The 22967-nt window shown below is 49.5% G+C and overlaps 7 protein-coding genes across 7 annotated transcripts; 3 read left to right on the top strand and 4 right to left on the bottom strand.

Annotated features, from left to right (window-relative positions):
* Nucleotides 1-736: 736 nt before the first annotated feature.
* BKA55DRAFT_570713 (P-loop containing nucleoside triphosphate hydrolase protein) lies at nucleotides 737-2792 on the top strand. The gene has a single exon (XM_046193019.1). The coding sequence runs from the start codon at nucleotides 1035-1037 to the stop codon at nucleotides 2760-2762; it is 1728 nt and encodes a 575-aa protein (XP_046048820.1). The 5' UTR covers nucleotides 737-1034; the 3' UTR covers nucleotides 2763-2792.
* An 83-nt stretch (nucleotides 2793-2875) lies between these two features.
* BKA55DRAFT_513846 (S-adenosyl-L-methionine-dependent methyltransferase) lies at nucleotides 2876-5554 on the bottom strand (the record flags this gene model as incomplete). Its single annotated transcript, XM_046187936.1, has 3 exons — nucleotides 2876-5201; nucleotides 5266-5477; nucleotides 5534-5554. 3 exons carry the CDS (start codon nucleotides 5552-5554, stop codon nucleotides 2876-2878), a joined length of 2559 nt encoding a protein of 852 aa, XP_046048819.1.
* A 908-nt stretch (nucleotides 5555-6462) lies between these two features.
* On the top strand, nucleotides 6463-8583 carry BKA55DRAFT_540438 (uncharacterized protein; the record flags this gene model as incomplete). Its single annotated transcript, XM_046190268.1, has 4 exons — nucleotides 6463-7372; nucleotides 7417-7849; nucleotides 7899-8190; nucleotides 8242-8583. 4 exons carry the CDS (start codon nucleotides 6463-6465, stop codon nucleotides 8581-8583), a joined length of 1977 nt encoding a protein of 658 aa, XP_046048818.1.
* A 266-nt stretch (nucleotides 8584-8849) lies between these two features.
* BKA55DRAFT_540437 (Cupredoxin) lies at nucleotides 8850-9548 on the bottom strand (the record flags this gene model as incomplete). The annotated part of the gene is made up of 2 exons (XM_046190267.1): nucleotides 8850-9135; nucleotides 9190-9548. The coding sequence occupies 2 exons, from the start codon at nucleotides 9546-9548 to the stop codon at nucleotides 8850-8852; spliced, it is 645 nt and encodes a 214-aa protein (XP_046048817.1).
* Nucleotides 9549-11265: 1717 nt separating this feature from the next.
* Nucleotides 11266-12312, bottom strand: BKA55DRAFT_691130 (uncharacterized protein; the record flags this gene model as incomplete). Its single annotated transcript, XM_046199619.1, has 2 exons — nucleotides 11266-11374; nucleotides 12026-12312. 2 exons carry the CDS (start codon nucleotides 12310-12312, stop codon nucleotides 11266-11268), a joined length of 396 nt encoding a protein of 131 aa, XP_046048816.1.
* An 801-nt stretch (nucleotides 12313-13113) lies between these two features.
* Nucleotides 13114-15345, bottom strand: BKA55DRAFT_512826 (P-loop containing nucleoside triphosphate hydrolase protein; the record flags this gene model as incomplete). The annotated part of the gene is made up of 1 exon (XM_046187838.1): nucleotides 13114-15345. The coding sequence occupies one exon, from the start codon at nucleotides 15343-15345 to the stop codon at nucleotides 13114-13116; it is 2232 nt and encodes a 743-aa protein (XP_046048815.1).
* Nucleotides 15346-19188: 3843 nt separating this feature from the next.
* BKA55DRAFT_691128 (uncharacterized protein) lies at nucleotides 19189-22692 on the top strand (the record flags this gene model as incomplete). The annotated part of the gene is made up of 1 exon (XM_046199618.1): nucleotides 19189-22692. One exon carries the CDS (start codon nucleotides 19189-19191, stop codon nucleotides 22690-22692), a length of 3504 nt encoding a protein of 1167 aa, XP_046048814.1.
* Nucleotides 22693-22967: the final 275 nt, after the last annotated feature.

Below are 22967 nucleotides of genomic sequence, written 5' to 3'. Positions count from 1 at the left end.
GAAGGTAAGTTCAATCGTTAATAAGAACCCCAGTACTAAGGCAAAGAAGACGGCAGAGGGGACACTGAAAGGCTGACCACAGACAGACAAGAGGCTCTGTTGGCTTTATTCATTGCTGCAACACCGATTCACCGCATTTTGGCGTCAGCTGGCGTTTGCTGTTAAGTTCGGGAAGCTGGGGCTAGCCCAATGCTGGTCAAATAGCAATGGACATCAGCGATGGGCCATTCTGGGTGAGCTGCAGGATCCCGTCGGGGCGAGGCGAGACGAACAGCCAGGGGAGCATCGTCGAAAGAGTGTTGAATAGAGTTCAAAACAGTCGCTTCTTTATCGGCTGTCTTGTGTATAATATCAGAAATCGAGCAGCCTGTTAGAAATCGCATGCTCGCACTCGTACAGCGCGTGCGTGGGCGTTTCTCTCAGAGCGCCCACCGGAAGTGAGGTCCGTGAGTGTGATACAGGACATGGGCTAGTGGCAATTGGCTGCGACATGTCGGACGGACGAGATGTTGACATGGCACGAGATTGAAGGTATCACGGTGTGAGAATTAGAGAGGAGAAATCAGAGGAGGAGAGAAAGAGGTCGTGAAACTCTCAGCACTGCCTTCCTTCGTTAGTCCTAGCTGAGACCTGAGGCATAGATCCAAGCCGGCGGTTGCCTTGTAGGTTGGTGGTAGGCAGGTAGCTCTTCACTGAAGTCCTCTTTCCTTTTTAGGACTTACACGAAAACCACTTCATGACGAGACGCTGGCTGAGATCAAAGTACCTGAGAGAAACCAATGCCTGGAATTATACCTACATAATGGCACAGAAGCTATAGCCTTATTCGATAAATTCAAGAAATATTGTACTTGCACTATCTCATTTATCATCTGCTCTGCCATGTTCAAATCAAATACTCACGCAATTCATTGGATCTTATCTAATCAGCAACCCCAGCAAATTTCGACCAAGCTCAAGGCAAGACATGATCCAAAGATATTCAACATAACAGCTTCAATTCTACACCAGAATTGTCGCACAAGCTTTTTAGTATGGCTCCACGGTGCCCGGTTGTGTCATCGACACTCCTACCATTCCTATATCCTTCGATATTCCTGTCCAGACACACCCTCGCCAGCACAGCAGCTCTCCGACGTCGCTTCAACTCCACCGTAAACGATCTTCCAGAGTCACGACTCAACCCTGCTCCCGACGACTATGCGTCTCCCAGTTTCTCGGACAAAGCTTTTCTGACCCTGTATGCTGGTAGAGGTGGAAACGGCTGTATTTCTTTTCTGCGTGAAGCATATCTTGCTGAAGGCCCTCCCAATGGTGGCGATGGTGGTCACGGCGGCAATGTCTACATCCAAGCGGCGCATGGCGAAACCTCGCTGCACAAGTTGGCGCGCAAGCGATTTGTTCGAGCCGGCCGAGGCAAGCATGGACAGGGAAGTGCAAAGGGTGGAACACGAGGAGAGGATATCATCATAACTGTGCCTGTGGGAACAGTGGTCCGTGAATTGGAGCGTGAGGATCCGGTGCTAGACGAAGAGATGGATATGCGCTTGTGGCGCGCTCAGCAGAAACAAAAGAGAATGGAGGAGCGTATGGCTGCTCTGGAGCGAAAGCGGAGACAAGATGAGAACGAAGAGGCTTATGAAGAGGAGGAGGAGGAGGAACAAGTCGAAGAGGATGAAGAGGAGGGTGATCAGGATCCTGAACGTCGCAAATGGCTTTTATATCCCGGCCTTTCCAAGACTGATATCAAACAAACCGTCTTTCCTCGATTGCCTAAAAGAACTCGACTTCTTAAACAACCGCCTCCCACCATTCATCTCGACTTATCCCGCCCAACCCCCAAGCCAATCCTTCTTGCAACTGGAGGTATTGGTGGTTTAGGCAACCCCCACTTCACATCTAGGGCGCATCCTCGGCCCATGTTTGCCACCAAGGGTGAAGAGGCTGTTACTATGAAGATTGAGCTTGAGCTCAAGCTCCTTGCTGACGTCGGCCTCGTCGGTCTTCCTAATGCTGGAAAAAGTACACTCCTTCGTGCCATCACGAACAGCCGTACTCGAGTAGGCAACTGGGCTTTTACAACTCTTCAGCCCAATATTGGTACGGTTGTCCTTGACAAGTATTCCGGTCGACCAGTAATCAAGAGTTATCGCCGCTATCCTGCTCAACTGGGTCTGCCCGAAGCAGTCGACACTGAACCACGCACTCGATTCACGATTGCTGACATTCCTGGGCTAATCGAAGGTGCGCATCTTGACCGTGGTCTGGGCATTGCTTTCCTGCGCCATGTCGAACGCGCTGGTGTACTCGCTTTCGTCATTGACCTGTCTGCTGGTAATGCAGTTAAGGCCCTGGACTCACTATGGCGCGAGGTTGGATTATACGCACAAATGCGTGATGAAGAAGAAGCTGATCGCGCAATCGAGTCTCGCATTGACTGGGATGTCGCGTCAGATATGGATGGTCCCATGAATCTATCCCCTGAGTTCGAAAACGATCAAGATTTCAGTTCAAAGCCAGGACTACAGATTGCTGGAAAGCCATGGTTTGTTGTTGCAACCAAGGCTGACCTGCCAGAGACACAAGAAAACTTCAAGGAATTAAAACAATACCTTGATAGTGTCACAAAAGGTGAAAAGCCACATCCAAGCAGCGTGGCGGATGCTTGGACAAAAGATTGCGCCGTTATCCCAGTGAGCGCAATCAATGGCCAGGGCGTAGATAGAATTGTACACTGGACTGTGGGATTACTAGACGAGTAGACGAAGTTTGGAGACATCTTGTATTATACCATCTGTATCAACATTTCATCCCTGTCATCATTCAAACTGTAACAACACCGAAATAACATAAAGCAATTGTACATTGTCCCATATTAAGCCGTTTCCATCTTCTCCTCCTCGGCCTCTACAGGCTCGGTTGCTGGCTCCTCCGGCGAGGGAAGATCCGCAACATCCACTTCCTCCTTGGTATCATCACCAGCCTCAGCCTCCTTGGCGTCTTGAACGGCCTTCTGGTTCTTCTGCGCAGCGATGTTGATGAGAGGAGATGTATCATTGAAGATACGTAGTAGCATAGCAGATCGGTCCTCCTTGGGAAGCATGAGGTTAAGTGAGTGGATGCTCTTCCAGAGAGGGAGAGCCATGCGCTCTCTAAAGTCGGGGTCTGTGCCGTCAGGCTCAACACGGAGAACAGCGCAACCCATGCCGATATCTCGGACACGCTCGCCGATCTCGTCGAAGCGCTCGTATTTGCCATCGTTGATGCGAGGGAACATCTCGATGAGAAGCTTGCGGAAGGTCTCCTTGTTGTGGAGGTGCACAACACGGGGCTCGCCGACGTAACCCTGAAGGATGGGCATGCCCTCAGCCTGGATACGCCATCTGCAGACATCAGCCGAGGGAGCATCCTGCTTCATGTACATGCGGACACCGCCATGGATGAACTTAATGCCACGGCCCTCGTTCTCGATGAGGATATCGCGGAGGAGTGCGCTGGTGTAGTAGATAGCTTTGGCAGGCTCACCCATCTCGTTTCGGACCATGTATCGATCGTCGGGGAAGCGCTTGGAGATATGATAGAACTCCTTGATGTTCTGGACGGTAGGGTGTGAAACGTCCAGGTACTTGAAAGCCTCCTCGACAGGGCCGTTTCGGCGAGGCTTGCTACCCTCCTGGGTCACTTGGGCAACAGGAGTAGCGGCGGCTGAGGGCTCAGTAGACTCAGTCTTGACCTTTTTAGCGGGCTGATCTTGAGCATCCTCGGTCTCGAGAGGTCGCTTGCTGCCGTTGGTGGACGCATCGGCCATAGCAACATCCTCCTGCTTCTCTTCAGCCTTGGCAGGTGTAGCTTCAGCTTCAGCGGGAGCCGTCTCAGACTCGGTCTTCGCCTCGGTCTCCTCCTTCGCAGGTGCCTCTTCAGCAACCTTCTCAGCAGGAGTAGCCTCGGCGGATTCTTCAGTCTTAGCGGGCTGCTTGGTCTCCTTCGACTCGTTCTCGTTCTTAGCCTTGAACTCAGACTTCTTCTCCAAAACAGTGATGAAGAAACCACCAGTATCTTGCATATGAGGATAGACTCTCATGCAGCGCTCAAGAGGCAGGTCAGCGCACTCAGCACCCTCAAGTCTAGGGAACATGGTCTCCACGACTCGTCCAGGGATAACACCATCAGCATTCTCCTTGGCAAAGTCCTCAACCTCCTTCCACGAGCTCCAGATACGAGCACTCTTATCCATGATCTTCCAGTCCTTCATTCCGGGGTATCGCTTCAGGTTGGGCAGCTCGTTGCTACAGTCAACAATCTCTACATTCGCGGGTCCACCACATCGCTCAATGGCTGAGACAACGACGGACTCGTTCTCAACAGGGTTCATACTGCAGGTAGAGAACACGACACGGCCACCAACCTTGAGGAGCTGGAGAGCGCGAACTAGAATCCGAATCTGGGTGAGGTGCAGGCCAAGGGCGCTTCCGGGTTGCCAATCCTTCCAGATATTGGCGTTCTTTCGCAGAGTTCCGTCACCGGAGCAAGGAACATCAGCCAGAATGCGATCGAACTTGAGGTAGGTAGGCTTCTTGCCATCCTTGGCCGGGAGTCTAATCGAAGGGAACTGGGTAGCATCGTGGTTCGTGACGAGAAGGTTAGGGGAAGAAAGGCGCTTGAGCTGATGGACGAGCATGTGTCCACGCTTGTAATCGGAGTCGTTAGCGACAAGCATTCCAGTAGCCCGTCCAGCGTCGCTGGGGTCGGCTTCGAGGTCGGCCTCAATCTCATCCGTAGTCTCGGCACCGAGATCCAGGCCATCTTCCTGAGCATAAGATCGGAGGACCTTGCGCACACGAGCCTCCTCACCCTGGTGAATCATCTCGAGCAGTTGCGCCGCCTTGCTTCCAGGAGCAGCACACATGTCAAGGACGGTCATGCCAGGGCGGAGATCCATCAGCATAGGGGGGATCATGCTGACGACCTCCTGTCGGCTGATGTTTCCAACGCTCGTCTCGGAGACCAGGAATTTCTGGAATGCGGCGAAGGGAGGGAACTTGCGAACGACATTCTTGGGGGTAGTCATCCACCAAGCAAGCTCGTCGGGGTACCAGGGCACAGGCTGGGGAGGTTCAACAGGTCGGCCATCTTGATGCTCAATCTTGACGATTTCGGGGATATATCTGGTCTGGAGAAGGCTCTTGACAAGAAGGGCATGACTGAAAGCGCATTAAAATTAGCAGTCAGATTTCGCGTTACGCGAGCGATTGCGATAGAGCATACCCTTTAGAGCCACAAAACCTGAAGCTGTTAGGAAGCTCACGTCGGAGAGCCTCCCAGTAGGCGTTCTTCTCCTCTTCAGGCAGCTGAAGGAGGGTATCATAGAAGCGCTGGAGCTTCTCGTTCTCCTTGGGAATGGCAGGATAATCTCTCCAGCCACCTCTGTCCTGGTTACCACCACCTCGGCCGCCACCGCCTCCTCTTCTGTTCTTTCCCTATGTATATGTCAGTATAGGTCGCAATTGGGGTGTTGCGTCAAGTGTGTGCGCACCCTGAAGCTCTTTTTGCCCATTGTCGCAAATGTCTTGAAGTGGTTGAATCGAGAAAACATTCAATGCGACAAAAAATTTGGACTAAAAAAAAGGCCCCGCCACTTTTTAGCATGTGCGACGCTAAAAGTATGCAAGGTTTACAGTGGGTTTATGATAGCTTCACTCCACTAGGAAAAGTAAAAACAATAGAAATATAGGCTTTTTTATTCTGAATGCGAAACTATTAACTCGAGTTAGTGAGCACTTTATATGAGGAATAGTATCCATCATCCTTGTTGTATTTCACGGTGATTTGCTCATTCTAAATGCATACATATATGCAAGCAACTTTGTCATGACAACCTTCATTCAGAACGTTACTTAGGTAATCTATGAAATAACATGTTTTCCCAAGCAACGGTTTCATATATATATTCAGTCTTTCCCTAACAATTTGCATAACATTCTATGGCAATAACTCCAGAGAACTGCTTCAAGCCATCAACATCGTGCCTGAGCGTGACGATAATGGAGCCTCAATGACTGTTTTGAAATTTGTAGGCTTATCCACATTCACTTAGCCAAACGCAGTTAAATACGAGAAATAAGTGCTATAATGGATCCAGCGGAGATGTAGTGAGTAAACTATTTGATATGAATGTTTATTAAACCCAGCTCGATGGTTGGTTACAAGCCGAAATCGGGACTCATGCTGACCCGACCCTGTCGTTCTAAGGGTCTCATAGTGATATTGGGTTAGAGCTGGACAAGAATTGTCAATTATGACTCCGACAACCGCTTAGAACCTCATCATTTTCTAGATCTACGTCTTGATTTGACAGGTATCTTCGGGTCGTATTTTAATGTTATTAAATGGCTTTGGCCTCTTCATTTGATCTCTTATTCCAATCGGCCACCACTGTATTCGGAACTAAATGCCGTCACCACTATGAGCGATGCATGCCAAAGGTCTCGGCGACCAAATGGACGACCAGAAGCTTGCGACCCATGTCGTGCACGCAAAGTCGCGTGTGATCACAGACGACCCATTTGTATGCGATGTCAGAGAAGAGGAGATAATTGTGTCTACACAGCATCATCACCAGTGTCACGAGTCAAAGCTTCGATTCAGCCACGTCCAGGTCTCTCACCCCAACCTGCCAAACCTATGACACGAGACTACGCGTTCAGTCCAGGCTACCTTGGTTTTACAAGTTACACCTCGGTCTTCCAAGGAGCCCGAGAGAGTCTGTCTGTTTCTGACACAGGCTCTGAATTTCCCAGCCCGGAGGTATCAAGTCCTGGGAATGATGATGTTTGTTTACGCAGCTTGCCTTTGCCGACACAGCAAATGTGCCTTGTTGTACTACAGTATCTCCCGGGACGACCAGAAGCACATATGATTTTTTATGACGAACCTGGCCCTGAAAACACCACGACTTGGTCTCATGCGGCTGTATCAAGAATCATTATATCGCTGCGGCAGCTTTTTCAAAGTTTTGAGGACAGCGAATGCTTTGATGAGCAGGTTGCTGATGTCCTGTGCCGTAACACTTCAAAGCCTGTTAACGATACCTTCGATAGGTTTGATGACTGGATAGACCAGTTCTCTGGGCCGAACATTCGATGGGAATCGATAGGTCTTCTGTGGGCTCATCTCGAAGGTCTTTCAGATGCAATATCGACCCTGAAACATCGTCAGCTTCAATGGGCTGAAGGCAAGCGATCGTCTGTGATCTCGCACGATCACATACACTATTGCATTGAGATCGCACGCCATTTCACAGCTGGTAATGGTATGCTCCTTGATCTCTGTCGAAGACAGGCAGCTCTTGGAACTATGGTTTATGGCGATGCTAGTGAGTTCACGATCAAGTCTGGTATTATTATACTAACTCTTTAGGCCCTGTTTACTGGAACTCACACAGTCTGTGTGTCTCAATGCTTCTATTTATGGGCCTTCACGCTTCAGGAGAGGCATCGAGACCTCAAGTACGACCCGAGAAACCTTCATTTTGTGTCGAACATAAGCGTTTGCTCTACAGTTACATTTTTGCAAATGACAAATCCGAGGTCTCCTTTACTGGCAGGCCACCACTACTAAGTCGTCGCTATTGCTCATCAGTACCACCTTTGGATTTGCCAGACAGCTGTATGGTATCTGAGGACACACTGATAGAAGAGTTCAACGCTCTGGATGATAACGGTTGGAATACAAAGTGTGAGATTTCCAGCAACAGTTACATACGGGCTCGCTACTTGATGTCGTATGTCTTTGACGAGGTGATAGAAGTGGCACTTGGCAACGATGCTCATGTCACGCTTGAATATCTTCAGTAAGTTATCCGATGTGATAATGTTTTGATATATGCTAATGCTAGGGAGAAATATCAAAGCCCGAGTGACGCAAACGTTTCTCGAAATGCCTTCACATTTGATTTTCAAATTCGAAGATCTAGATGATCCACAACTCGACATAAATATTCTATACCTGAGAATACTGCTTCATCTTGCCCATCGAAAAGATGTCTTTGTGGTCGAGAGATTACTTCTCACCCATGGGGCCATCGATGATGGCTCGTTACTTGCGACTAGTTTCGATTTAGTCAAGGTAACCGTCATGCTCTGGATACATAAGAATCGATTTGCGCCTATGAGGCGCAACTTTGAATGGCTTGTAAGTACCACCATCTCCTAATATTGAGACCCATTCTGATTTTATGTACAGCTGGTAGCGTACGGAGCACTAGGAGGAGGAATTCTCTGTCAAGAACTACTTCGGCCAACCTTCTTTGGAGTCCATCCCTTGAATCCTGCTCTTTCACGGTCGAATATTGTTCAACAACTGAGCTTGCTCGTTGCTTTCCTGAACTGGGTTGGACCCAGCTCGCCAAACAGGGTTGTTTGTGGAGACTGTGAAGCAATCATTCAGCGTGTGCTTGATGAGCATTTGAACTCCGAACCGGCTGGCAATACAAACCTGGAGCCGTTGGGTACAGGGGTTCCTCAGTCTTTGAAATTTGGGTTTGAGTTGTTGAATACATTTGAGTGGCTCCAGAATGGTATGTAGAGCGGCATGTATTGAAAGGCCGGGACAATCATAACACAAAGTTTGGATTCGCCAAGCCTCTGACAATTCAGACACATTGATAGTTTGTGTTCCCTCAGCGTTCGTTATTGGTAGAAGTTTGGGTATATTCATATTACTCCTTGCAGGAGACGGTCTATCTGCGTTTATACACATAATGTTTCATGACTAGTAACTCGCTAGCTGAAACGAATACAATGCCTCTAGGGCTGGAATCATAACATAACGTTGACTGGCAGGAGATTCTCCTACACCATCAAACCGCCAAAGAGGGCGGCAATGGCACCGCTCATGAGACCCCATTGGATCTTTCCTCGTGTCTCGATACCAGCGTTTCCGCTTTCTGTTGCGGAAGCGCTGGCAGCAGTTCCGCTCTCTGTAGCAGTAGCGGTGGCAGTACCTGAGGCAGTACCTGAGGCACTTCCAGTCTCAGCGGCGCCAAGCTTGCCGCCACCGGTAGACTTGGGAGCAGAGCTGTCTTCAGAGTCAGCAGCAGCCTTGGCGTAGTTGTCGAAGCTCTTAGCGCCGCTGGTACTAATTGTGTTGTTAGCATATATGTAGCAGTGATTACAAGATGGTGCAACTTACGGAGCGTTGATGGCACCAACCATACCACCCTGGCAGTGACCTTGGACAGCGCAATAGTACCAGATGGGATCCTCGGACTTCACGTCGATGGTGAAGACTTTATCGCTGACCTTGGTCTTGACATTCTGGTCACCACTGAAGAAGGCAGTACTGTTGATAGGCTCACAGGGCTTGGCGAAGCTGCTCTGGGCGACGGAGTGGAAACCTTCATAGAAGTGGAACTCGACAGTATCGCCAACCTTGGCGGAGGTCTGAGCAGGAGTGAAGTTCAGACCGTTCTCTCCGACCTTGACGACGTGGACGGCAGCGGAGACGGCGCTGGCGGAAAGGGCCAAAAGCTTGATGGGAGAGGCGTGCATTTTGGTGGTGGTGGTGGTGGTGGTATTAGCGGTGATAGGTGGATGGATGTAGTGGAATTGTTTTGTTTGAAGGGATGTTTGTTGTGTTTATAGGTGCGAGTGTGTAAGTGTTTGTTGATGATACAACCAAAATCTTGGTAGTCTATCCCTCCTCTTTATAGTCATTCCAATTGATGCCAATTATATGAAGTCGAGTTAAACTTTATCCCCTGTCGGCCTCACTGTAGGATCCTCTAGGGTCCTCCGCTAACCTCAAACCAGGATGAAGCACAGGGGCGGCCGCCCAACCCCAAACCTTTAGAAGGACAGCAAACAGTGAGGTGAGACACAGCCACTCGGCATATGCAGACAGACAAAGAGTTTCCAGCGACTCCGTATCGTCGCGGACAGTTTGATACCCCCGAACCAGCCCTGAAATGAATTGGTTTCGTTTAGTGTTTTCTGTTTGACCTTTCTCCTCGAAACTCTCTGAGCGCTAGATCAAACCGGGTCCCAGACCGAGCCGAGACTTTCTGTGTAGCAAGCCATGTTGAAGCGTCTCGATAATTGACTTTGCACCGGCAATTTGGTGCCGTACTGAGCGCGCACTCTGAAGCGCCCTGGCTTACACGTTTCACCTGTGCGCCAATGGAGGTAAGCCACTGCCGTGATATCCAGCATTGTATTGGGCATTGAACGAGACTACAAGTATGCTGACGTTGAAATGTATTCATAGATATCACTGTAAGAATTTGAGATACGGAATATTTGGCCCCATTGTTTGTTGTGATAACGTTAAGCGCTGGTCGTTTTGGGTCATTGAGTTAAATACGAATCCCACATTCTCGCCGATTTTAAGACAAGCATATTCGCAATTCATATCTGAACGGTCGAACTACCGAAGCTAGCACCCCAGACCTCCCTAGCCCTCGGTTCGCCTGACATAATACGGTTAATGCTATTGATGTTGTCGAAGGCGAGGCCTCCGAAAAGGCATGCATTCTCTCGTGTCAGACTCAGGATATGTCACCGTAGTTTGGTAACATTGTAGGTTTGTGACTGTGGTGATGCGGATACGAGTCTTGTTTGGCCCTTGGCTCGAAACGGCTGGCAACATCTCGACTAGTACAAACACAAAGGGAGGAGCCGTAATATCGAACGGTATTGGCAGATGATTCTCCAACTCCGACAGCATGTCACTGCAGCTTCTCTTCTGCATTTCATCCCAACACTATATGGCTTTGGTATGTTACACATCTCTGCAGCACAACAACCAAGTCCCAATTTACATAATGAAGACCGATATCTGCGAAAATATCACTGTAGCTTTCTCTAATACAACTGCAAGTTTCGGGAAGGCTGTCAGAAGCTCCATGTAGTATTCTCGTTGGATACCTCGCGTTCCATGATATTGACCAAGATCGCTTACCCTAAAGACATCATTATCAATCACTGCGTGTGGGCATATCCAGATCCACTGGCATCCTCGGGCATGAATTCTCGATAAGGAAGCCATGGGAATTATACTTCGCGCTTGTCTTCGCTTGTCATCGTAGAACACGTGTTGACCATCGTGATCCTCGAAGCACGCCTGGCAGGGCATTCACTTGTACAGGCCTGCGCCACGATCGATGCGTAGGTCTTGAGGTTTGTAATGTGTTAGTAAATCTTAGCTAAGTTGTTACCACTGGTGCGGTTCAAGCTTCTCGAACATAATTGTGGTCGGCGAATATTTTGTCTACCGTAATCGCAGGCTTAAGTGCCCAATTGAGGTAATCGCCAAGGTCATCTTGAACTCAAAGGAGATGAAGCTCTCCACACGCAGCCGAGCTGTCACGGCTCTGCACCTTCCGAAATGTTAGCCACACGCAGCAGCCATGCAGCAGTCACGTGCAGCTACCCATAGCTCCTGTTGGCCTAGCAACTGGGGCAGTCAACAACGCACGGGCCACCCCAAAATCTCCTCTATATAATCTCGCTCTTCCTCTCTTCTTCTGCTTTTCTTTTCCTTTCCTCTTCATACTTACCTTGCTTGGAGCCTCCTCGCTCAAGAATGAGGGAGCTCAGTGTGTGACGGCCTGCATTGCACATCGCGGAGTCGTCCGCACTTCATTGTCCTTCGGGGCCATGAGAGGCGTAATTTTTGATTTATAAACACATCTTTCATTGTGTGCTCGGCTTGATGCCGGGTCATGAAGAAGGATTTGCATGATTGAAATGTTGACTGTTGTAGGACCTGAGCGTTGATGATCGTGGAGAGGTAAATAAGCGGTTGGCGATACTGCGAGGATGCGTTTGCGCACGTAACGCATAATCATCGAGGCAATAATGCGAAAAAATTCACTGTTCATGTCATGGATAGATAATGCATAAGAAGCTCAATAGAAGTTTGTGTTCATATTAACTCAAATCGTAATCCTACACTCCGTCGTGATAGTCCCAAATAATTACATTCTTCCTCAACTCCCAGTTATCGTTATATTGTTGTGATTCTTTACTGCTTCTTCCACTGTCCAGCGTTCTCAACACCCTTCGAGATGCTGTCGAGACCGCCCTGAACTCCAGTGCCTAGGTTGCCAATTCCATCACCGAGAGGGCGGCCAGCGTCGCCAGTCACGGAGGTGACAGTGTCGCCAACACCACGAGTTGCGGCTCCAGTAACGTTGCCGACTGTGCGGCCGAGACCACCGACAGTGTTGCCAACGGTGCTAGTGAGGAAGTTGAGACCTCCTCCAACGGTCTCGCCAACGTTGCCGGCGGGGTTGTTCTTGTTGTTGTTGTTCATGATGATGGTTGGTGGGTGGTGGTGGATATAGTTTGGTAGTGTAGTGTATGTGTCTTAGATTTGGGTTGAGGCTTGAGATCTTGTAGATTGCAGATAAATAACTGCAGAATCAGTGGAAAGAAGCCTCTCTTAATATATCTCATATTCTCATCGGAATCTCAACAATATCTTGTCCTGTAAATCATCCGCCAGGTTACATCACCAAATGACGTCAAACACAGGGTATCCTTCAAAGTCGACCGGATTCATTGGATCAACATCTAACCACCAGCCACACAGCCATCCCTCCCGCACCTCTAAAATGACGTCCCTCGACACATAATTACGCATTCCGGTGTTTGAGACACATGCAGAAGTGTCCCTCATCAGTGATGTTATAGGGCAGAAGAGCATTACTAGCAGGCATGTCCCGACAATTGCCATGGTGAGTTTATGTCATGTCCTGGACCTTTGGACCCTTGAATGGCCGGAGAGATGCCCTTTGTGGCGCATTCATCCGTTAGCTGTCAGACTGTGAGGCTGTGACTGGTCAAACAAGAGCATCGCGACTTGTATCGTGCAGGTTTCGATACGCACCGTGAGATCTCTGTGCGATGTGAGATGTTGAGTTGCATCGTCATGGCCACAAGATCTTGGAAGGCCCATGACGTTGGACGCGCACGCAAGGAGGGAGCACCATGTGAATAGATGTGTAAATGTCATAAGGAAGATGTAGAAAAATCAACATGGACATGATCATCATGCCCGGCATTTAGTTATGCTGCTCTAATAAAAACTCAACTGAACCAAGGAATGTGCTATCTAACCAATGTTGAACTCGTCTGCCGCGGAATTCATCAGCATCATACTCTTCTTCCTGATAATGTTCTGGTTTTGCCTCTCATCTCCAGCTGCCTGTTCTGGATTCTTCTCGACACCCTTATTCGTCCGTTTCTTAGTCTTCCTCTCCACACCTGCGCCGATGCCGCCAGGTGCCTCTCTCAAACCGTAGCTCTTGGCCGTATGTCCCAAGTGTAGTTCTGAAATGTCGAAGTGCTTTCTCTCCTCCTTAGTATGCGTAGCATATGCCCTGATGTGGGACTTGAAGCCGTTTCGAGCAAGCTCTAGTCGCTTGGTGTCCGCCAGGAGACGTTGCTCGATGTGCAGCTGAAGGGCCTCCGCCTTGTCGTGGAAGGACTGTCCATCCTCCGGTTTCGCAGACGTCTCGACCGGGAATTCGAGTTTCGTCATCATTCCCTTCTGGAGAATAGAGTCGTAGGATTGCGGCGTTGGTGGTGTTGATGCTTTTAGGAGTTCGATATATCCTTCTTCGGTTCCGGGCAGGAGGAAAAGTAACGCATCACCGGGTCGACCAGCACGAGCAGTACGACCAACGCGATGGATATGATCGGCGAAACTGAACGCAGGATCGTACTCGATGACCAGATCGACCGACGGAATATCAAGACCACGCGAGGAAACATCGGTGGTGATCAGAAGCGATGGAGACTTGCAAGCCGAGAACGATCGCAGTGTAGCTGTACGGATGGGCTGTGACAAAGATCCGTGCATCCTGTGCAGAATAACCTCGGGACTCGCTGGTGACGTGATGTATGCTGCCTTTGCCACTGTCTTCGAGACCGACTCTGCATCCTTGGAGCCTGCAACAGGTGCCTCATTATTGTTGGGGTCTCGTAACAGTTCGTAGTGGAAGTCGACAGAGTCGGCACATGATATGAAGATGATGGCCTTCATGGTTTTTCCACGCCGAGAGAATGTCGCCTTGAGGTACGAGATAAGAGTGACGAGTCGTAGCTTGGCCGGAACAACAGAGTAGTACTGGTGAAGCTGTGCGGGTGCCTTCATTTCCGTCTTTTCCACATCCAGCTCCATCTCCTCCTTCTTTGCTGCCAGGAATGTCGCATCTGCCAAACTCATCTCTCCCAGCTTTTGTACATTCATCTTCATTGTCGCTGAGCATAGTACTGTAACTCTTCGTTCGGGTAGGGCCGTGAGTGGTGTTCCATTAGGTAGTTTGTCGGATACGTCAACTGCCTTGATAGCCGTGATGACCTTCTTCAAGTCATCCTCGAAACCCAGATCCATAAGTCGATCACCTTCATCGAGAATCAACCATCGAACCGTGCTGAGGTTAAGCGCCTTGGTATTATCGATATGGTCAGCAAGTCGTCCAGGAGTAGCGACCAAAAAGTTGACACCCTTCCGTATGCGAGCCTTCTCTGCCTTCTTGGACTCTCCTCCGGTAATCGCTGTCGAGACGAGCCATGGGAACGGTCGGATGAGCTTCTCCAGAACTGTATGAACCTGTTTCGCGAGTTCGCGAGTAGGCGCAACAATAATAGCAAAGGCACCAGAGTCTCGATGGATCTGAGCCTTCCCCTTTTCGCTGAGAAGTAGAACACGATGTAGGATAGGTAACAGATATGCCAAAGTCTTTCCAGAACCAGTTTCGGCTTGCACAAAAGCGTCGGAGCTGCTCGTTAACATGTGAGGAATCACCTTGTTCTGAATAGCCGTGGGTCGCTCTAGGTTCATCTTGCCAAGCTCATCAACAAGTCGGGCAGATATCGTCAAGGTACCAAAGTTTGCAACATCAGATAGAGGCGCATTGGTTGCTTCGGGAGCTGTCCATTCTGCTTGTTTCTCTTCCACCTCTGTGGTCTGTGCGGGGTTAAATGAGAAGAGTCGTGAGATAACTTGTCTCGTTTTACCGTCTGACTGCTGGTTGCGAGGTTGGCCTGAAGCTCCGTGGCTATCATTGTCTGTGTACCTTGGTCGCGAACCGTGTCTGTTCAACGACTTGTAATCGAATGAATGGTCTCCTCCTCCATCGTCTGTTCTTTGGCGTTTTGACGACCTGCCCTCATCGAACCCATCTCCTGAAGGTTTGGGTTGTGGTGTCTTCCCAGAAGCTATCCTTGCCGACTTCTCTGCTTGCTTCCTGTCGCGCCATCGACCACCCTTAAACTTGACCTGGGGCTTAATTGGGCCTGAACCCAGGTCAAAATTCAGAAGCATTCCATCGTCAGCCATAATTGCGATGTTGGTGTTGCTACAGAGGTTTCACATGGGCCATGAGATATTCTTGATACAATGCGCAAGAAAAAATAAAAAGCGGAGTACCTTATCTTATCGACTTCTATCGATAAGCATTATGGATGCGGTCTAGACTCTCAGATCCTAGCTGTGCCCTGAAGCTTCATGGTTACAGTTTGACAGGCAAGACAGGGCGAGTCAAAAAGATGAAAAAGCTCCCTCGTAAATCCGAAGCAAGGTTGTCATGACGGAAACTGAAAACTGTCTCATGGCCATCAATATCGGGAATCTAGACATTTCAGGGCAATGAGGGCGATGCACATAGAAAAGTCCCGGGCCTTCACTATCAAATGACCGACAGCCCCTTGAGTCATCTCAAATTCCCCGAGATTCCTCAAGAGGAAGAGATCGATACGAGATGACGCAGAAAGTTAAATGAGGCACGACGAGGCATATTCTCGATCCCGCAGAATCGCGAATTCGGTCCGCGTAAGCAAAGGGAGGCCTTGCGAATGCCAATAATGCAACGGTCCTACGGAGTACTCCTTCATGTGATACGCATCGCAATCTTAATCTACGGAAGCACAAACCCTTTAGTAAATCAGTGCTACGTCAGGCATGCGCAAACCGTGGGGCATTGAGGGTTGCAGTTACACGTCAACTACGAATGCTACAGACCTGAAGAGTTTATGTATGTCATTGAGGATAGTTCGGAGTAAAACATCCCCCTTCCATAAGCCGCTCGTAACTTTGCTCCGTCGTGCCGGAGGTGATCAGCATTTTGCATCCCGCCCCGGAGACCGTCACAGATTGATAAGCGATAGCCTATTGATGGCCCGGCGAACCATCAGAGACCACTACAATCTCCAATTCTCCAAATCGCTAACTCGAGGACGGGTATTCGTGGACTTGAAAGCGAAAATGCCGGCCATGTGCTTACACCCGATCGGACTCGGCTATTAACCCGTCACCTTAGGCGAGACTTGAAGGATGACAAGCGAAAAGCCAGGGGATTTTCAGCCATAATCCATATTGATCCGTGGCATCCGTTGTAAACGGGTATTTTTCGTTGATAGTGATCCTGTGACGGACCAAAACTGCAGCCTGTGGCAGGACAGTTCTGCCACTCATCCACAGCTCTGAGTTTTGATGGCTGGGGAAAACAAGTCAGGGATGGAATTCTCTATCATGACAGCATTGGTAAATATGATTATTGATTGATGCTCATAAATTTCTCCTAGAATACCAAGTCGTTTTATATGGCAACCTTTACTATTAGATACTTGCATGATAATCTTTGGTAAGGACATCTTCAAGTGAAGCAAAACCAGAGCTTCATCTATCTGTCTTTCACATTCCTCATGAGACTGGGACTAGATGCTTGCTGACGTTGCCACACTATGACTGGTTATCATGAACAAAATGCTTGTTGTTCTGATCAAGAGGCTGTGGCTAGGGCAAACGGAACCCTGACGGAGTTGCGCTACTTGCCCCGGCAGAGAATCCGGTGTGAGACTTTGGGGCGCAAAACAGGTACAATACAGTACTTTTGATACCTTTCTTGAAGGGTGCTGTGCGTTTCACTCTGTTGCAACACTGTAGCAGCTGACAGTTGGTATTTTTCACACACAGCCTGGCTGACCTTACAAGCTTTCGCCACACCTTGTATAGACTCCACCAAACGCTCAATTTCGTGATGTTTCTTCGTGGTGTAACTGATAATTGATAAACCAAATTTTCACCAACATCTATAGCCGAGGATAAGGCCAAATTTTTACGTTTAACATCAGTAATTCCACTATCATGAATGGTTCTTTGCTGAGATCCACCATCGTAATACCCTGTTTATAAACACGAAGATAAAAATCAAGCTGAACAAAACAGAAATACCCTTGTCAGAAGGCTAGAACTCAGACAAGTGTCCTCTGGCGGGACATCTGGCAGTGACCCGACAGGCTGGACGTGGAGTTCCGGCTTCTCCCACGAGTCTCGACGCTAGCGGGAGAAGAGAGAGTTCAACCAATAGAAGCTCATGGAATCAACTTCTAAGACAGGGAGGGCTGGACAAAAAGCACCGGTTTGTTCTCGCCCTGGCCACCATTAGAGATCGAAGAGTTGGTGGCTGATTAGTCAATGACTCTCGAGATCCTTGGCCCTGGCTGTTGACGATGTCGATGATGGATGCATGTTCTGAATTCTGGTCTAGAAAACGGTTCCGCTTCTCGCTAAAATCGTCACTTACGGTCAGACCAAGGGTCGCATGCGAAGAAGGGTCCGTCAATGCGGGTGCACTTTTTATAAAATAGCAGAAACTAAAAAGAATTGATGCATATGACAATATCTATGTGGTTCAGTTATGGATGATATGATTCGTGTTTTTCTGATGATCCTCCACGGAAAAAGCAATTGATGAGATCGACAAATAAAAAATACCACTATAAAAAGCAAGGAAGAAAAAACTTTCATGACCGGACGAGAGGGAGTTTCCAAAATTCGATGAAAGCTGATTGGTCGAGCTGAGCCAATATCAAACTCTTCCAACGAGTTCTCCAAACGCCAGGACCAAGTGGCCTTGCTGCTCGCTAGATGTTTTGCTCATAGATGGATACATTATGCGAGCGGTGGGAATTCAAGCATCTATGGTTTCTAGGATCAATGATCGGTGTGAATGCGCGTGTAATTGACTAAGCAGTATGAATCGTTGCCACATGCATTAGATCCCCCCGCAAAGAAATGGTTGCATTCTTTCTGTCACTCACTTGTTCACCTGAAGCTCAACTCGTCACCTGGAAGCTTTGCCTCCGGAGGTTCTAGGGAGCTTCAGTGAGTAAGAGAAAAAGAGACGGGTTGGAGATAACATTGTTTACAGGCCCAAGCCTTGAGTCATTCCATAACCAGCTTCTCTCCGATGGAGTCCAGGCACCCACAAGCTGGAAGAGCACACTTTAACCCCTGTCAACACCCACAGAAGAGCCACTGCGGAGTCTGTGTAGGCCGCATCCAACAACGACCCGAACTCCGCGCCCCGACAAGGCCGCTATGGCCGCGCAGCCATAATCGATAGGTACTTGCGGTTACAGAGGCGTCAAAGTACTTTGTAGCGATAACAGACCGTGGAGGGAGCTCATTCGGTGGATAGTTGACCATGAAAAGCTCCATTATGAGGGCTCCAGTAAGGGTTTCCCCACACTGACTCTTGTAAGCTGCCTCTTGACACATACATTTTCTATGTAACTGGGCAACTTTCACAGTAACTCTTTGGATTCAAGTGTCGCCAAAGTATCCACTCCACTGCACCTCAGGCAAAGAGAAAAAAAGGCAGCCACTCCCCCGACCCTAAGGCCCGGGTCCATGTCGAATATTCACCCTCGTCTTCCATCCCATCCATCCTAACACCCGAGGACAAGACAACCAACCCCAGACGACTTAATTTTTCTCGTCTCTTTTTTCGATCTGATCTCTTTTCATTTCTTTCCATCTTCCCTCCCCCCTCATAATTATTCTATCAATCTGGTCTGCGCGTTTGTTTGACGGCGTCGTTGCTGTCAAATGAACCTGCAATTGATATTCCCTTTTTTTTTCTAATGTAAGTGCCACTTCAAACTCCATTGTCGCGTTTTGTTGGTCCACCACACACCACTGTCCCACGCCTCCCCAGATCGCATGGTCCGACACATATCTCATAATCGTTCCACTGCACTCCAGGTTTGGCATTGCTCAGGCACAATGTCAGCGGCAGTTGAATATACTTGAGACGCATCGTGATCACTTACCTGATTGTTCTTGCTACTGACCTAGAGGCTCTATAGTCTCCTCTCTTCCCCCCTGGGTGGTTTCTAAATGCCCACATACTCCAGCCTTTACTCGAATTTCGTCCGTCAAGGATCAACATTCGCAAAGTCTATCACAACACACGGTTACGCTCAATCCGTTGTTGCTGCCGCTCACCCTCACGTCCTCAACTCTCAGAACCGACCTAGCTTTGTCCGACGAAAGACCAACCGACTTGGTCGCTTCTCTAACCTCCAGCTTCATTCAGCCTTTCACACTGAGCGTACAGCATCTTCGGGCCTCCCGTCCGTTGAGCATCGCCCCGCCCAGAACCATGGAGGTCTAGACGCGTACTTCGAGGCCTTGCAGCACCAGCAGTCCACCGGTGAAATCGATTCAGAATGGACCCAATTCGACTTCCAAAAGAGCATTGAATGGAAGCCTACTCCTGCTTCCATTCTCACCAAGGATCAGAGCCTTCCTAAAGATGTTCTTGAGCAGGCTTTGATTGAGGATGCTGAGGTCAAGTCGAACCTGTCGATTGAGGACCAGGCAGCTCTTGCGCATATCGATGCTGCGCTCGAGAGGGAGATCGAGGTACGGAGCCTACAGGAAGCAGTTGAGAATGCTGCCTCTGAAGGACGACCCGTGTCTAGTCTTGGCTTCAAGTCACGATCTCCAGTGATTTCCAGGTCGCAAACTCCAGCAAGTGTCGCTCGCAGCTTCACTCCTCCTGTTGACCCCCAATCACTGTCTTATGCCGACCATCTTCACAAGCTCGCTGAGAATGGCCGATATGTTGAGATTCCCGCAGTCTTCGAGGCAATGCTGGCTACTGGCGTTCATCCTATCGCCGGTGCCTACAACGCTCTCCTCCTCTCGGCTATCCATATTCCTATGAAGAAGATCGAGATCGTATCCAAGGCACTCGATGTTTATGCCGACATGCTTCGAAGGAAGGTGTCGCCGGATGCCGAGACTTTTAACATTCTAGTGGGCCTCCTGGCATCCCGATGTCTCGAGGTTGCTGAGTTGAAGGCTGCCTTGGAGGCCAAGCGAGTTCGGTTTGGTGGTATGGATCAGGTTGGCCAATTCATGCTTGCGTCTCACGAACTCGAGCATGCTATTCTTTGCGAGGACGACCGTCTCGATCTTGCAATCCAGCTGTTCGATACTTCCATCAACACTGATGCCGCTAACTTCACCGCCGAGACTTACCATCAGCTTATCACCGCCTGTGCTAAAGACGGACGCGTGGATGACATGCTGCGTCTTTACGAGCACATGGAGGGAAGTCAAATCGTCCCTTACGCCGCTTTGTTTCCCACCATGATCACTGCTTTCGCCTCGTCCGGAGATTTGGTCAGTGCTGTCGAATGCTACAACGAATACCGCAACCTGGCTATTGCCCACGACGACGGAGAGACTACTCTCAACGACCGACTCGATGCCGAGGTTTATGCCGCGGTTATCAATGCCTACGTGGTTACTGATAAGATTGAGGGCGCCATGAAGTTCTTTCAGAAGATTGTCGACCAGTATGGCGTCCGCGCTGCTGACATCAAGGATGCTCTGATCACCACTGGCTTCGTCAAGGGTTTAATCACCCGAGGTATCTACCAGGAAGCTTTGGAATGGGCTCGTTCCGTTGCGGATGAAGCCCGCGCCAAAGCCATGAGTGAGATTGCAACTATTGCTGCCGACAAGGGTGATAAGGACACCGCTGTTGCAGCATACAGCGCCATGCCTCCTTACGCTGATGACTTGATCACTCCTGCAACTGCTCTCCTCGCTATGAATGTCCGCCAGACCGATGTTGTTGGTGCCTCCAAGTACTGGCAGGTCCTGTGCAACCCTGGTGTGCAGGTGGATCTTTCTTTCATCGAGCCTACGGCTATGTATGCCGTGGCCATGATTGGCTCTGGTCAGGTCGCCGAGGGTTTGGCACAATCTGAGATGATGTTTCAGCGTATTCGCGCCTCTGTTTCTCAGACTCAACCCCATCTTGTCGAAGAGGTTGACGAAGGAGCTGAATTCGTCTCTCGCTTCATGGAGACTCGTGGCATCCCCGATCCCCGCGAGATCGCTTCTCAAGTTGCCAGCTTCCAGCCTATGACCGCTTCTCCTTACCTGTCGACTCCTGCAGTTTCCGCCTTCGAGGACACCTACGACCCTTACGCCCACAACACTGACTTTAAAGGATCCTCCCTCATTGCGGACGATCTTGAGGGTAACCATGGCCGCAAGGGACCTCGTCTTAGTGAGGCATTCAACCGCTTCCGCAATATCCGACGTGCTGGCCGACATCCTCGTTACATTACCTACGCTAAGCTTATCTCTGCTGCTGCTCGTGATGGCAAGTTCGATCTTTGCCATGACATTCTCAGCATGGCTCGCACTGATATGCCCATCATGCCCCAGTATGCTGTTGTTCGATATGGATGGTCTAGCATTCTTGACGCCATGGTCGGCGCTTGTCTGACCGTGGGCAACCGTGGACGTGCTGAGCAATTTCACCAGGAGTTGTTGGAAATCGGTGCTAGCCCTTCTGCCAACACTTTCGGCCTCTACATTACCACGCTTAAAGATTCGACTAAGACTTTCGACGAGGCTTCCGAGGCGGTCCGCATCTTCCACCGGGCAAAGGCTGAGGGTGTTGAGCCCAGCTCTTTCTTGTATAACGCTCTTATCGGTAAGCTCGGAAAGGCTCGCCGCATCGACGACTGCCTTTTCTACTTTGCTGAGATGAGAGCTCTTGGAATCAAGCCTACCTCGGTTACCTATGGTACTATTGTCAACGCTCTCTGCCGAGTCAGTGATGAGAAGTTCGCTGAAACACTGTTCGACGAGATGGAGGCGATGCCAAACTACAAAGCTCGTCCTGCTCCTTATAACAGTATGATGCAATTTTTCCTGACCACAAAGCGAGATAAGACAAAGGTTTTGGCTTACTATGAGCGCATGAAGGCTAAGGGCATTGCCCCTACCGCCCATACCTATAAGCTTCTGGTCGATACTCACGCTACTCTTGATCCTGTTGACATGGATGCTGCTGAGGAGGTTCTCGGCATGATCCGTGCCTCTGGTCAGCGCGTTGAGCCTGTTCACTATGCTTCTCTCATCCACGCGAGGGGATGTGTTCTCCACGACATGGAAGGTGCCATGAAGATGTTTGATTCTGTTGTCAAGGAGTCTCTTGTTCCCATCAGTGCTAGCCTATATCAAGCTCTGTTTGAGGCCATGGTTGCCAACCACCAAGTTGCTGCTTCTGAGCCTGTGCTTGCCCACATGCGGAACAAGGGTGTGGAACTAACCCCTTACATCGCCAACACTTTGATTCATGGCTGGGCTGCTGAGAAGAAGATTGAGAAGGCTCAAGGTATCTACGATGCTGTTGGCCGAGAGAAGCGCGAACCTAGCACATACGAGGCTATGACCCGAGCTTACCTGGCTGTTGAGCAGCGAGAGGAGGCCAAGGGTGTTGTCGGTGAGATGCTCACCCGTGGTTACCCCAGTGCTGTTGTCAACAAGGTCCTGGAACTTCTTGGCGGAGGACATGATGCTTCGGAGTAGATGACTTTACGATGTGGGATTGGTGATGAGAGTGTGGTAATGTTCTTTTCATGTTGGCGTAATTTGTTTGATACCCTATTGTACTGGTTGGAAGGCGGGATTGGGTTGGACTGGGATTGGCTGGGCTGGGCTGGTTTGGTTGTCTTTTATACAGGGGAAGGCATTTTGAGGAAATGTCATACTCGAGAGGTTTTGGATCTTCTTGGACCCTTGAAAGGGACGGCGTTTGGGAATCAAAATGGGACTTACGTGGAGCGTTTGCCTCTAAATGATTG

This window comes from Fusarium redolens, assembly GCF_020744475.1.
Source record: "Fusarium redolens strain MPI-CAGE-AT-0023 chromosome Unknown BKA55scaffold_9, whole genome shotgun sequence".
NCBI classification, from domain to species: Eukaryota; Fungi; Ascomycota; class Sordariomycetes; order Hypocreales; family Nectriaceae; genus Fusarium; species Fusarium redolens.
Note: the sequence above shows the minus strand (reverse complement) of the source record. Positions and strands in the feature narration are given on the sequence as shown.

What these genes read in the sequence shown, in the direction of transcription:
- BKA55DRAFT_570713 (XM_046193019.1), top strand. Translation starts at nt 1,035, where the DNA reads ATGGCTCCACGGTGCCCGGTTGTGTCATCGACACTCCTACCATTCCTA.